The sequence below is a fragment of the Moschus berezovskii genome, chromosome 7 (assembly GCF_049115385.1).
Source record: "Moschus berezovskii isolate FMDL1 chromosome 7, NW_MosBer_1.0, whole genome shotgun sequence".
Taxonomy (NCBI): Eukaryota; Metazoa; Chordata; class Mammalia; order Artiodactyla; family Moschidae; genus Moschus; species Moschus berezovskii.
The window spans coordinates 119,683,007-119,698,053 of record NC_142466.1 but is presented as its reverse complement, the minus strand read 5'-3'; the positions used below and the strand labels follow the sequence as shown (position 1 = coordinate 119,698,053).

Sequence of the window (15,047 nt, the reverse complement as noted above, 5' to 3'; positions counted from 1 at the left end):
TCTCGCTCCTCCCCTTCCTGCCTCTCGCTCCTCCCCTTCCGGCATCCTCGCTCCTCCCCTTCCTCCCTCTCGCTCCTCCCCTTCCTGCCTCTCGCTCCTCCCCTTCCCGCGTCCTCACTCCTCCTCTTCCTGTGTCCTTGCTCGCAGTACCTGTCCTGCCCGAGGGGATTGGAGCCCCCAGCCTGCATCTCGGTTTGCAGTCACATTAAGCAAAACAGATAAAGTCAATTTGCTTCATCTCTTAAAGCAATGGTCCCCAACCCCCAGACGGCGTGTCCATACCCTGTTAGGAACCTGATCCCACAGCAGGAAATGAGCCGTGGCTAAGTGAACAAGCTTCGTCTGTATTTATAGCCACTCTCCATCGCTTGCATTACCACCTGAACCCCGCCTCCTGTCAGACCATTGGTGGCATTAGATATGCATAGGCACACAGACCCTACGTGGACTCTGCATGCGAGGGGTCCAGGTTGCGCGCTCCTCATGAGAATCACCCTGAAACCGCCCCCAACCCCCTGCCCCCATCCATGGAAAAGCTGTCTTCCAAAAACCAGTCCCTGTGCCTCAAAGTGAAAGACCTCCACAGAGATCCTTCTTTCTAGGAGGACCCTTCCCAGGGAACAACGAGACCACTCACGTCCGGATGCAATCAGCAAGAGGTTTATTCGAATGCCAGGTACCTGGGGCGACAAAGTCTGTCTGTAGGCTTTGCGCGCCTAACGGTTGGAGTGAGGGGTTTTTATAGGAACGGCGGAGGCGGGAAGCGCGGGTACAGAAGCGAGATGCTTAGTTACTGGGTCTCTATTGGCTGATTTAAAGCGAGGTCCCAGTGAGGCGGTCTTTTGGGTGAGGCGGCAGGTTACACAAGCACCCATTTCTGTTCAAAAGATCAACCTGGCAGTAGCTTATTGGTCAGTTTATACATACACGGTAGCTCATTGGCCAGCTTTTTCGCGCGCGGGGTTTGGGGGGGGTTTTTACCATTTTTACTCTGATTGGCTCGACTTTTGGCGCCGGCGGGACTTTCCTTAGGAGGAGTTTCTTAATTCTTGGCGCCGGCGGGATTTTCTTAGGGAGGAGTCTGTGACTCAGGTTTATGTGTCGCAATCCCCTCCTCCCTCTAGGGGCTTTTTGAGACCTGGCCCAAGATGGTCAAATTATGGTTCTCTCATTCCCCCATTTCTTTTGTGAATAAGAATGGAATCTTCCATTCGAGGTTTTTATTCATATTCCCCTTGTCTTACCTGGTGGTATTGCTGAGTTAGGACCAAGGCTTGCACAACTGACAGCCTGTCTCTAATGAACTGCATTAGTCGGTTGAAAATGCATGGGCCAAATAATAGTATGAGCAGGATAATGATTAGAGGGCCCATGATGGAGGAGAGTAGGGTCGTGAGCCAGGGAGAGCGATTGAACCAGCTTTCAAACCATCCCTGTTCAGTCTCGAATAGTTTTTGTCTCTGTTTGAGCCTTTCTCTTAGCTTAGCCATATTGTCTCTCACTAGCCCGGTATGGTCCGCATAGAAGCAGCATTCTTCCTTTAGGGCTGCACAAAGCCCTCCTTCCTGCAAAAATAGGATATCTAACCCTCTCCTGTTTTGCAAAACTACTTCGGAGAGGGAGGTAAGTGACTTTTCTAGAGCGCTTACAGATTCTTCTAATGCTCTGATGTCCGTGTGCATGGCGGCCTGGAGCCGTCCGAACTGACTAGTTTCTATGAGTGCTGCCGTCCCCGTGCCTAATCCTGCCGCTATTCCTCCCACTCCGAGCAGCACGGCCAGGGTGATGGAAACAGGCTCTCTCTTATACCGAAACCTTTTTTCAAAATAGTTATAGACATACTCAGAACTATGGTAAGTTATTTTAGGCCATAACTCAACCAAGACACAGTAGTCAGTGGTTCTGTTAAGCACTGCGGCAGAGACACATGGGGTTAGCCCGGTGCTGCAAGCCCAATAGGTCCCATTAGGGGCTTCTAGGTAGTAGGTGCCTCTGGTTACCTTTTTGGTGATGTTACATAGGGCCTGGTGGGTTTTAGGAACAGTCCCGAGGCAAAGTCCTTTCCCAGATACTTGGGACAAGGTTAGTTTGTGCTGAGTGCCAGAAGCACATCGGCCGGAGACCTGGGTATGATTGGAGTAGTTGCCCCCGACTGCTATACCCTCGTAATAAGGGGGGCTAGACACTAAGCATAGCCAGCACTCTTGGGTCCTGTCAGGGTCAGAGGCGTTAAGGGCGAGGTAGGCTCCCTGTACCAGGTTGAATAATCGAACCCTAGTTTCTGGTGTAGGGGTCTCTGATGGTCCTGACAGAGGTGTCAACTGACTAGGTGAGGGGGTGTTACTTTTGACTCCTGAGCTATTTTTAGGGGCTTGGGGGTTTGAAGCTGTCAGGACGGTGTTGGGTCCGACAGCAGCAGTGGGGCCTGGTGTTTCTATGGTTTGGAGGATGGTTATGATACCCCCGTAGAAGGGGCCCCACCAGGTGGGCCCTGCATTGGTCTGAATTCCCCAGCTGAGCCCCGAAGCCCAATGGAGTTTTTTTGCTGTTTCTTGGTTGAATGTTATCTTAACTTGGGCATACTTATCTTTTCCGTCTGGGCCTGGGGAATATGCACCCTCGTCGGGGGCCTTTAGTGCAAACGAAAAGGTAATTCCATCCCTGCTTCCAACGTCCCACTTACGGTTGCCATCATTAGAGGTCACGCAGGACCAAGAACTACACCAATAATGTTGCATGCCCCCGCAAGTTTTCCAGTTTTTCAGGTACCCTGGGCATGCCCAAAACCCGTCGGCCTGCAGAAGTCCCCCAGTCCCATCTATCTGTACAATGTCTTTGAAGTTGAAATACAGATCTGGCCACCAAGTGTTGGGGGGGTGAATCTCGGTGGTTGAGTTGAGTACCTCGCCAGTGAGCCCATCTAGAAGTTTCCAGGTTATTTGTTTTGGGGTATGGGGGTTAGCAGGGGATACAGGTGACAGGGAACTCAAGATTATAAGGATTATAGTTATATAATCTTTGAAAGTCTTATCTTGAGTGGATTTTGAGAGCGTTGAAGCCTCCATCGGGGCGGTCCGTCCGGGCTGTCTTGGCTGGTGTCGGCGGAGCCTGATGACGGGGCACGCTTAACGTGCGAGGAGTGGATCCAAGCAGCGATGCCGTCTACCTTCAGGGCGGTTGGGGTAGTCAAAAGGACTGTATAGGGTCCTTTCCACCGGGGCTCGAGGTTTTTAGTCTGATGTCTGCGGACCCAGACAGAGTCTCCGATCTGAAACGGGTGTGGGATCACGGGTTTGTTTAGCTGTTCCTGGTAGGCTGCGGCCAGTGGTTTCCACACTTCTCTTTGCACGATCTGGAGCGCCTGCAGATGGGCTTTTAAAGAAGGGCTGTTAGCATGTCCAGCAATATGGGGACCGAGGAGAGTGGTGGCCGGCGGTGGGGCCCCATATAGTATTTCAAATGGGGTTAAGCCGTGGGGCCCTGGGGTATTTCGGGCTCGGTATAGGGCCAGGGGCAGTAGGGACACCCAGTCTCTGGAGCCAGTTGCAAGCGTTAATTTGGTTAAGGTCTCCTTGATGGTTCTATTCATTCGCTCTACCTGCCCTGAACTTTGGGGTCTGTAGGCGCAATGTAATTTCCAATTAATCCCCAACAGCTTAGCCACCAGCTGACTTACCTGGGAGACGAAGGCTGGCCCGTTATCGGTCCCTAGTGTCTGGGGCATTCCATACCTGGGAAAAATTTCTTCTAGCAGCTTCTTGGTGACCGTTCGGGCCGTCTCCTGTTTCGTGGGGAAGGCCTCTACCCAGCCAGAAAAAGTGTCCACAAACACCAAGAGATATTTATAGCCATAGTGTCCTGGTTTTATCTCGGTGAAGTCGATTTCCCAATGTATGCCTGGTCGGTGTCCCCGCACCCGGGCTCCGACCCCATATTGGGCCTTGTTTGCATTAACTTGGGCGCAGGCCCTGCAGTCGCCTGCCACTTGCTGTAAGAGCCTGTCCCCCTCTAATAAATAATATGGGTTTTCCTTTTCTATGAGGGCCTTCATTTTTCGGGGGCTAAGGTGAGTTAATCTGTGTAGATGGTCAAAGAATTCCTGAGTCTGTTTCTTGGGCATTACTGGCTTTTGTTGATAAGTCCAGCATCCCTCTTCAGGTTTATAGGAAGCTCCCATCTTCCGTAATAGGCCTATGTCTTCTTCAGTATACTGGAACGGCCGATTTGAGACATAAGTATTGACAAGTCCCGAGGCCAGAGGGAGGATCTGCAGGGCATTGGGTGGCCCGTTTGAGGCCGCCTCATGGGCCGCTCTGTCGGCCATCCGATTTCCTCGTGCCACGGGACTGTCTCCTTTTTGGTGTCCTGGGCAATGTACTATACTGAGTTTTTGGGGAAGAAACAGGGCCTTTAGTAAATCTAGAATCTCAGTCTTATTTTTGATGTCTTTTCCCTCAGAGGTAAGGAGCCCTCTGCGTCTATAAATTTCTCCGTGGATGTGGGCTGTAGCGAATGCGTACCGGCTGTCGGTGTACACATTTAACTTCTTACCTTCTGCCATCCGGAGGGCCGTGGTCAGGGCGATGAGTTCGGCCTTCTGGGCTGAGGTTCCCGGCGGAAGGGCTTCTGCCCAGATTACCTCGGTTTCTGTAGTCACAGCTGCCCCCGCTTTTCTTTGTCCGTTGTCTACCAAGCTGCTACCGTCAGTGTACCAGGTGAAGTCTGCGTCCGGCAGTGGTCGGTCTGTCAGGTCTGGCCTGGTCCCATGCGCCTCCGCAAGAATCAAGTGGCAGTCATGCCATTCGGGTTCTTCCGGGATCGGGAGCAGAGTGGCCGGGTTGAGTGCCACGATGGGACCGAAACGCACTCGGTCTGTGTCCAGGAGCATGGCTTGGTAGTGGGTCATCCGGGAATTGGATAGCCAGCGGTCTGGTGGCTGTCTGATGAGGGCTTCAACCGCGTGTGGGGCAAAGATGGTTAAGGGCTGCCCCATGGTCAACTTGTGGGCGTCCTTGATGAGGACCGCAATAGCCGCCACCATGCGCAAACAGGGTGGCCAGCCTGAAGCCACGGGGTCTAGCTTTTTCGAGAGGTAGGCTACAGGACGTTTCCAGGGTCCTATATCTTGGACCAAGACCCCTTTTGCGTAGCCCTGTTTCTCATCTACAAACAGTCTAAAGGGCTTGGTCAGATCTGGGAGCCCGAGAGCCGGGGAAGTCAATAGGGCTCTTTTGACATTTTTGAAGGCCACAGAATGCTCCTCCCGCCAGTCAAACAAGGCTCCTTGTTTTGTAAGGGGGTACAGAGGTGCGACCATTTCGGCGAAGCCTGGTATCCAGAGGCGACAGAACCCTGCAGCCCCCAGGAATTCCCGCAATTGGCGGGGGCTTTTGGGGGCAGGGATGTTCATAATGGTCTGTTTACGAGCTTCTGTCAGCCACCTCTGCCCTCCCTTGATCTGGTATCCCAGATAGGTGACCTGTTGTTGACAGATTTGGGCCTTTTTTGCCGAAGCCCGATATCCTAGAGTCCCCAGGGTTTCAAGGAGGGCAGACGTACCTTCTTTGCAGCTTTCCTCCGTTTTTGCTGCTAACAGAAGATCATCTACATACTGTAGTAGGATGAGAGCTGGATGTTGAACCCTGAAGTCAGCTAGGTCCCGATGCAGTGCCTCATCGAAAAGAGTTGGGCTGTTTTTGAACCCTTGCGGGAGGCGGGTCCATGTCAACTGGCCGGATATCCCTTGCTCGGGGTCTCTCCACTCGAAGGCAAAGAGGAGTTGGCTACTTGGGTGCAGTCTTAGGCAAAAGAAGGCATCTTTGAGATCTAGCACCGTGTACCAAGAGTGTGTCGGCGGCAACCCACTTAGTAGATTGTATGGGTTAGGGACTGTGGGGTGAATGTTTTCCACCCTCTTGTTGACTTCCCTCAAGTCCTGGACTGGCCTGTAGTCTCCTGACCCCGGTTTTTTTACAGGGAGGAGAGGGGTGTTCCATGGCGACTGGCAGGAGATCAGAATCCCCTGATCCAAAAGTCTTTTAATGTGTGGCCTAATTCCTTGGTATGCTTCTTGGGACATGGGGTATTGTCTGATCGACACAGGGGAGGCAGTGGCCTTTAGGGGTATTATCAGTGGCGGCTGTCGGACGGCTAGCCCCATTCCCCCGGTCTCGGCCCAAGCTAGTGGAAAGTTTTGCAGCCAGGGGGTGATGGCAGCAAGGTTTTTGGTCCTGTCGGGTCCTGCTTTTTCAAAAAGTTTGTATTCATCTTCTAATTTTAGGGTCAGGACATGAAGGGGTTGTCCTTGGGGCCCGGTAACATGGGCTCCTGTCTCCTTAAAATGTACTTGTGCTCTTAGTTTCGTAAGGAGGTCTCGGCCCAACAGAGGGTAAGGACAGTCAGGCACGTGCAAGAAGGAATGAGTTACCTCTCCAGTAGCCAGATGTACCTTCCGGTCCGTGGTCCACCGATACCGCTTGCCTCCTGTGGCTCCTTGGACCCACGCCAACTTGTTACTCAAGGGTCCCGCCGGGCGAGTCAGCACGGAGTGTTGAGCGCCGGTGTCCACCAGGAAGGTGACAGGTTGCCCCCCAACGTCTAGAGTTACCCTGGGCTCAGGGGGGGGCTCCTGGCCCTGACTGCCCTAGTCTTCCAAAGTTAGCAGAGCCGTCTGGGGCCTCGGTCGGCGGGGCCCCTTTGGTCGCTTTGGGCAGTCTTTAATCCAGTGTCCTTTCTCTTTGCAGTATGCACATTGGTCTTTATCTACTCGGGGCCCCTTCCGCTCTCCCCCTAACTTATCCTGCCGCTGACCTGAAACTACGGTGGCCAACAGTTTGCTAATCTCTTTATTTCTCTTACGGTCTCTTGCATTTTCCCTCTCTTCTGCCTCTTTTTTAAGCCTTTCCTCTCTTTCTTCTTGTGTCTCTCTCTTATTAAATATACGTTCTGCCTCTTTTACTAGGTCTTGTAAGGAACTCTCTTTGAGATTTTCTAATCTCTCTAGTTTCTTCCTAATATCTGGGGCAGACTGCCAGATAAAGGACATGGGGAGGTTGCACCCCGGGTCTTCAGGGTTATAAGGAGTGTACATGCGGTAGGCTTCTTTAAGCCGCTCTAGGAAGGCGGAGGGGGACTCCTCAGGACCCTGGACGACTTGTTTTACCTGGGCCAGATTGGTGGGGCGTCTTGCTGCCCCTTGGAGACCCGCTATGAGCAACTGGCGATAGAGACGTAGGTGGTTCCTACCTTCAACCGTGGAGAAATCCCAGTCAGGGCGCCCCAAGGGGAAAGCAGCATCAATTTCATTAGGTAGTTGGGTGGGACGGCCATTTTCGCCCGGGACATTTTTCCGGGCCTCCAAAAAGACTCGCTGCTTCTCTTCAGTGGTTAGCAGTGCTTGCAGCAGCTGTTGGCAGTCGTCCCACGTGGGTTGGTGAGTAACTAAAATGGACTCAATTAAGGAGATTAGCCTGGAGGGGTCTTGGGAGAAAGAAGGATTGTTATTTTTCCAATTATAGAGATCGGAGGCAGAAAAGGGCCAGTATTGGGGTTGGCCATTTGACCCCGTTCGCAGAGGAAGGGCCTGCGAGGTGGAGTCTGGGGGTTGTTCGCGGCGGCCCCGCAGTCGTCCGGCCACCGGTGAGGGCGCCGGAGCGGTCGGGGCGCTGGGAGCTGCTTCTGCTGGGGCAGCTTCTCTCATTGGGTTGGGGCCTTGATAAGGTGGGGGGTCGTCGGTCAGGAGATCTATGAGGTGGCCTTCCTCCGGCGGTAACACCGGAACTGTCGTAGGTGGCCTCTTATCTTTAGAGGCTTTGGTCAGGGCTGGATATAAAGAAGAGTGGGTAGGTAGTTGGGTTGGGGCGGGTGAAGGGAGGAGCGGAGGGGTTGGAGCCGATGGGAGAGAGGGGCCTTTGGGGGTGACGAAGGGTTTGACCCAAGGCGGGGGAACACAGGCCAGGGCTTCCCAAGTTACGATGTAAGCTACTTGGTCAGGATGGCCATGCGGTCCTGGATCCATGATTCTGGATTTCACCTGAGAAATAATGTCAAGGTTAAATGTCCCATCCTGTGGCCAGCCCACGTTGAGGGTTGGCCATTCGGACGAGCAGAAGGTGACCCACTTCTTTTTACGAACTTCAACTGACTGGTTGCGGGCGATGGTCTGAACATCTTTCCAATGCTGTAAGGTAAGGCTTAGGGGGGTGGTTACGGATTGACCCATTTCTTCTAGAAGGACAAATCCCACAATGAGACAGACAAACAGTAGACAGACACCACAACACCAGAATCGCACAGTGCGGTCTTTGCGCAAAACTGAAAGCAAAAACTCGGATGGAGACGTAGATGAGGGTCCGGTTCCCTCGTCTCCCTGGAGTACCACGTACCCCTCGGACAGAGGCTGAGCCCCAAAAAGTCCGATTTGGTCCGTGGACTGAGACAGATGAGCACCGAAAAATCGGGCTCCGGGTAGCCGTGGAACGTCTTCCAGGCTTGCGGAAGGAAGTCCGAGCTCGTCAGCTCCTTCTCAGTTCCGCCAGATACAGATTGTTCAGCTGAACTCTAGAGCACATGTACAGCACAGAAGCGTAGAAGCAGAGAAACACAGAGTAGAGTGTAGAAGCGCTGGCCAGCTTACCTCCCGGTGGTGGGTCGGTGGTCCCTGGGTAAGAAAAGGGTCAGATCCCGGACGAGCCCCCAAATGAAAGACCTCCACAGAGATCCTTCTTTCTAGGAGGACCCTTCCCAGGGAACAACGAGACCACTCACGTCCGGATGCAATCAGCAAGAGGTTTATTCGAATGCCAGGTACCTGGGGCGACAAAGTCTGTCTGTAGGCTTTGCGCGCCTAACGGTTGGAGTGAGGGGTTTTTATAGGAACGGCGGAGGCGGGAAGCGCGGGTACAGAAGCGAGATGCTTAGTTACTGGGTCTCTATTGGCTGATTTAAAGCGAGGTCCCAGTGAGGCGGTCTTTTGGGTGAGGCGGCAGGTTACACAAGCACCCATTTCTGTTCAAAAGATCAACCTGGCAGTAGCTTATTGGTCAGTTTATACATACACGGTAGCTCATTGGCCAGCTTTTTCGCGCGCGGGGTTTGGGGGGGGTTTTTACCATTTTTACTCTGATTGGCTCGACTTTTGGCGCCGGCGGGACTTTCCTTAGGAGGAGTTTCTTAATTCTTGGCGCCGGCGGGATTTTCTTAGGGAGGAGTCTGTGACTCAGGTTTATGTGTCGCAATCCCCTCCTCCCTCTAGGGGCTTTTTGAGACCTGGCCCAAGATGGTCAAATTATGGTTCTCTCAAAAGGTTGGGAACCGCGGACTTAAAGCATCAAATGCCAGAGCTGGGCGTGGTCAGGGCCCTGCGTGTGCTCAGACCCAGCTCTGTCACCTTTCACCTGATCCCGGGTGAGTTCCATGAGTTCAAGCCTCAGCTTCCTTTGCTTGGGAAAGGGGCCAACAGTTTCCAGTGACACGTGTAAGAAGGGCTCGCACAGAGGAGTTGCCTGATATGCCAGGAAGCCCCTGGCCCAGACAGGCTCCCACTGCGCGGCCTGTCAGGAGCCCTGAGATCTTGGTGGGACGGCCAGCTATGCCTGGAGAGGGTGAGAGAGCGGAGAGGCCCTGGACCCAGGACCTGGGCTTGAGGCGCCCGCTCCTGTCGGCTGGCTCACTCGTAAGCCGATCGCCACACATCACAGGGCGATTACCCGTGTGATGCACTCAGCTTACGGCCCTCAGTCTGCCGTTAGTAATTTCAAAGGCAACAACAAAATTATATAAAGAGCATGTAACACAAAGGAGTAAAGGAGTTCCCTTTGATCGTCTGTGTTTTCTTTCCAACTTAGCCATCTTTTTTTCACTTTAACTATTCCTGTCTTAAAAACAGCAGGAGTGAACCAGCCCTGTTCATTACTCACAGTGATGCCAGGACCCCTGAGCATCACCAGTGATCTTTGCCGAAACCTGGAGAGGAGAGCGTGTATTACCGAGTGTGACCACTAGGTGGACACCCGCCCACTTTCCTCTTGCTCCTGCAGGTCTGTGGTCAGCTCAGTTCGGTTCAGTTGTCAGTCGTGTCTGACTGTGACCCCATGGACCGCAGCTCACCAGGCCTCCCGTCCATCACCAGCTCCTGGAGCTCACCCAAACTCATGTCCACAGAGTCGGTGATGCCATCTAGCCATCTCATCCTCTGGCGTCCCCTTCTCCTGCTGCCTTCAATCTTTCCCAGCATCAGGGTCTTTTCCAATGAGTCAGTTCTGCACATCAAGTGGCCAAAGTATTGGAGTTTCAGCTTCAGCATCAGTCCTTCCAATGAATATTCAGGGCTGATTTCCTTTAGGATGGACTGGTTGGATCCCCTTGCAGTCCAAGGGACTGACTCTCAAGAGTCTTCTCCAATAAAGATAAAGTAATAAGTTACCTCTGGTGGCTCAGACGGTAAAGCGTCTGCCTACAATGCAGCAGACCAGGGTTTGACCCCTGGGTCGGGATGATCCCCTGGAGAAGGAAACGGCAACCCACTCCAGTACTGCCACAGTTCAAAAGCATCAATTCTTCGGCGCTCAGCCTTAATCAAAGTCCTATTCTGGCTTCTGCATCTCTTTTTCCTCTCTGTTCCTGGAACAGGGGATTTTTATAACACTTTCATTATCCATTTAGTCATACTTGAAATTTTCTGTGCCTTCATTTAACCCCAAAGACAGATTATTACTCAAATGGGCCCATTTGATAAAAACATCAGGTGTCTGTTAAGTTACCACAGCTTAGTCCCAGCGCCTGGCCCGCCGTGCTGGAGCTGCGGTCTTGCGGGGAGGGGAGTGGACTGGGCTCCACACGTGGTGATGCCGTCCAGCCTCGCGCAGCACGCCTGCGCGGAGGGGCTGCAGATGGAGCTGAGCCGCTGGGACGCGAGCCGGTGTGTGGGGGCGCGGACGCACCGCCTCACTGGCCTGTTTGACGTCCTTTATAAATAGCCCTGGTCTGGGAAGGGGATCTGGAAGTCATTACCCCAGATACTTGCTCCAGGTCAGTGCTGTTTAGAAGCAGCTCAAAGCGGTTTCAGGCAGGAATCCTCTCTCAGTTCAGCTCAGTCGCTCAGTCCTGTCTGACTCTTTGCGACCCCATGAACCGCAGCACGCCAGGCCTCCCTGTCCATCACCAACTCCCGGAGTTCACCCAAACTCATGTCCATCGAGTCGGTGATGCCATCCAGCCATCTCATTCTCTGTCGTCCCCGTCTCCTCCCGCCCTCAATCCTTCAACCCCACCCCCAGGCGTGAAAAGGGACCACCGTGTGCAGTCAGCGTTGAGCAGGGCTCTGGCAGGAGCCGACTGGAGAACAGAGGCCCTCCCGGTCCCGCTGGACCGACCTAAGGACTTGCCCACAAGGGTCCCCACAGCTCCCAGGACGAGGGGGGGGGGCTCCCCGGGGTCAAGCCGGGGCCACATGAACGTGGGGTGCTCTTCCTGCCTTTCCGGGGTTCCCCACACCTCCTCCTGGAGCGAAGCCCCAGCGCTGGCGGACAGCTGCAGCGTTTCCCTGGAGAAGAGTTGTTCTCGGAACTAAACCCGAATCTGAAGCTTGAGAGGCGTGACACAGACAAGCAAGAAAGGAGGGGAGGAGCTGGACACAGACGGGCCGGGCCTCGCCGCAGGCCGGGCAGCAAGCTTCTGGGAGCCTGCTCGGTGGGCACGTTCCCGCCCCTTGTCATCGCCAGTGAGCACGGCCAGCGTTTCCCACGAACCAGGCAGAAGTGCTGTTTCCCCGTGAAGAGCACGGGGGGCCCAGATGTGGGGTTTCAGGCGTTAGCGAGGCGGGGACCTTTTCAGAGCGATTAGCGTGGGGGCCAGAGAGACAGGGTGCGGGCAGGTCCCGCGGCAGGGCCGGGCGCGCGTGCGGCGGCTGACAGGCTGCCAGGGGGCCTGAGCCGCAGGGACGGTGCCGGAGCTCCGGGGCCCCGAGAAGCAGCAAGCGCTTCCAGCCGTTTCCGAGAAGTTCCGCCGGGGACCGCGCGAGCTGAGCTCCCGGCGGAACCTCGCGCCTTCCTGTCTGCTGGGAGCCGAGCGGCCGTCTGACGGGAGGGCAGGTTCGGTCTGGAAAGGGCGTCGCGCTGCCCGGCAGCACCGCTCGCTGGGGGCCTGGGGCCCGGAGCGTCCCAAGGGGTCCGCACCGGGTCCGCTGCCCCGTGGGCGCGGGCCCGCCTGCGCCCGCTCCGCACCCAGCGCGTCTCGGTTCTGGACTCACCTGAGCCGGAGGCCTCGTCGCGGTGGAGCAGCCACACGCGGCTCCCTCGGAACCGGTGAACGGACCTGTGACTGGCCGGGTCTGTGGAGCCGCACGCGCCCGGCGGGGCCCCTCGCCTGCCCGCGGGCGGCGGGGTCTCGGCACGTCCCCAGCGCAGCGCCCGCCGCGAGGCCAGTGGGCGCCCCGCTCGGGCCTTAGAGCCCGCTCCTCCCGCGCCCGCGCCGAGCTCCTCACCTTCTCCTCCCCACATCCTTCTTTTCCTTTTTCTTAAATGTGAGAAGCGGCTCTGGGAGCAGCGGGTCAACTGGTATCTTTCGCCATTAACTTTTGTTCATTTTGAAAATGAGAAGGATGGGCTTGAAGATAACCTTTATTATCTTCAAGTTTTTATTTGCGTTCTGGTGTCTAATACAAAGCAGTTAAAAACGGGATAATCTTTCCAACTCAGTAGAATATGAGGAAAGCACTAACAGAAGTGACTTTTATTTGAAGAAAATGATTGGAAGTCTAACAAAACATAGAAAACACTCGAAGAAAGTGTAATGTGATGAAAACGTGACTTGTAATGCTGCTTGGAGATGGAGCATGTGCCTTTCAGGTCCCTTGGCTCCTTTGAAACAGGTAGGATTTGCCAAGAGTGTCTAGAGGCCTGAGTTACACCAGAAAGGTTCAATCAGGAAGGAAGCCAGGCTCCTGTGCCTGCTCCATGGGGCAGGTGTACAGCCCCAGAGTACTGGAGTTCTCTGATGCTTAATGAAAATGCATCCTCCTTGCTTTTAAAATTGACATCTAAGTCCTGGTGTATACCCATTTAAAGTCACTGCTGATGTTATTCATGCGTCCAAAGAGCTGAGCTGAGAAGAGAAGCCTGGTGGAAGGAAAACACCTTATTTTGCTGTTTACTAATTCTTATAAATTATTCAGCTGGTTGGAATTCCTGGGGTCGGGGAGGGGATTCTGGGATGCTAGAGCCGCTCTCCCGGGCTGGTCCAGGTGCCTGTGCAGTTTGCAAACGTTCTCTGAGCCTGGGAACGTGCACCTTTCTGTATAATGCTCTCACTTATTGAAACTGTCTTGATAACGCTCAGGATACAACACAAAAGGCTTCTCCTGGAAAAGAACAGGACAGTTTTAGCGTCAGAAATGATAACTGTTAGGGATCGAACCACCACTTATTACATAAAATTCCATGAATTATTGATGGTTCTCAACAAGTAAAATCAAAGGAAACTGTGATCACTTCTTTGGGAAATACTAGACATACAACTCGTAATTTTGAAAGTAGAAACAAAGAATAAAGCACTTATCCTGCCTTTCATATAAAAGCTGCACCTCAGAGTAACCACACAATTGATAAGGGAAGTTTCCCTGTGTAGAAATGTTTCAGCTAATAAGTAAGAAAAGAATGGTAATAATAAAATATCGTGACTTTGCTACCCTTAGCACATTAATGAGCCTGGGTGGTGACTATTGACGCCGGTTAGTGAGGGAGAGAGAGAGGACGAGGTGACCAGACCCCAGATGCTTCTTGGTCGTGAAGCACAGTGCCCCCAGGCGAGCAGTCTCCCCCAAAACGCGGATCAATCCCATGACGCTGCTGAAGCATCTTGATCTAAGCATCAATTTATAGAAAGTGCTGGGAACGGATGAACACGCTTTCAGAATCACACATCGGGGATGCAGTCATCAGCACCAGCTCTTGGGACTTCTGGAAGACCAACGTCTCCATGTCTTCAACAGGTAGTAAGCGGGAAATGGAGTCAACAATACATTTCAGTTTCAAATGTTCCGTTAATTTCTTCAAAGGCGTCTCTAGGGTTCAGACACAGACGTGAACTAACTGGGAGCTGACTGCCTATCCAGAGGGTGAAGGAAGTGTTTCGGTGTCACATGTCTGTGCGTGTGGATATGGAGGTGTGCGCAGAGACGGGCCTTAGGGACGGCAGCACGACGCAGAGAGCAGCACAGAGCTCCCGGCAGTGTTCCTGCTGCAGAGAAGCCGGAGACAGGCTGAGTCTCCAGCGGGGAGAGATGGCCCACCGCCTGGCGCTGGAGACAAGCCTGGCGCCGGGCCCAGCCGGCTCACAGCCTGGACGTTGGACCTCTTTCCGTGAGCGCCCGCTGGGTCGGGCTTCAGTTTGCCATCTCACGAGTCTCTCTCACTGTATTCTCTGCGGTTCTGTTTTGGCTTGGATGGGTGAGTTTTCATGACCCAGTGTGTCCCTCTCCTGGCTTTCGTCTCTATCATTTTTCTTTCGGGGTTTCCCGCACAATCACCATCTTACCTTTATCTTTCTGTGCTTTACTCGGACGGTCTCCTCCATCTCTGCCACGTGAAGACCTTCATGGCGGTGAACCCACCGGTCTCTCCCATCCTGTCTGCCCTCCTTGCCACTGGAGTTCCGTGTGGAAGTCTCACCGTGGTTGTGTCTTGTTGTCGCTGCTGTGAACAGTCAGCCCGTGAGGAACGCAGCAGCAGAAAGGGAGACACTGCTTCTGTCCGTCTTCACAGGATCTCTTTCCGGGTTTGTTATTACCTCTGGACACCGCGTTTCTTTCTGACAGAATCTTCTCCAGCCTGAAGAACTTCCTTCATTTCTCAGGGTGCAGATCAGCTGGGAACACATTTATTCAGCTTTAATTCATCTTAAAATGTCTTTATTTGTCCTTAATGTTTGAAAGATGGTTTTGCTAGATGCATTCCTAATTCGACAGACTTTTTAGTCAGTGGCATTTTATTCTGCCGCCAATCATTATTTTTGTGACAAAACATCCTCTGTGAGTTTTATTGTTGCTCCCG

General features: G+C 53.5%; 1 protein-coding gene across 1 annotated transcript; it reads right to left on the bottom strand.

Moving 5' to 3' along the window:
• Nucleotides 1–6,643: 6,643 nt before the first annotated feature.
• On the bottom strand, nt 6,644–8,221 carry LOC148777517 (uncharacterized). Its single transcript, XM_088838338.1, has one exon. The coding sequence runs from the start codon at nt 8,219–8,221 to the stop codon at nt 6,644–6,646; it is 1,578 nt and encodes a 525-aa protein (XP_088694464.1).
• Between the last annotated feature and the right edge of the window lie 6,826 nt (nt 8,222–15,047).

Bases quoted from the DNA above. Each gene is read 5' to 3' on its own strand.
- LOC148777517 (XM_088838338.1), bottom strand. From the start codon at position 8,221: ATGGGTCAATCCGTAACCACCCCCCTAAGCCTTACCTTACAGCATTGG.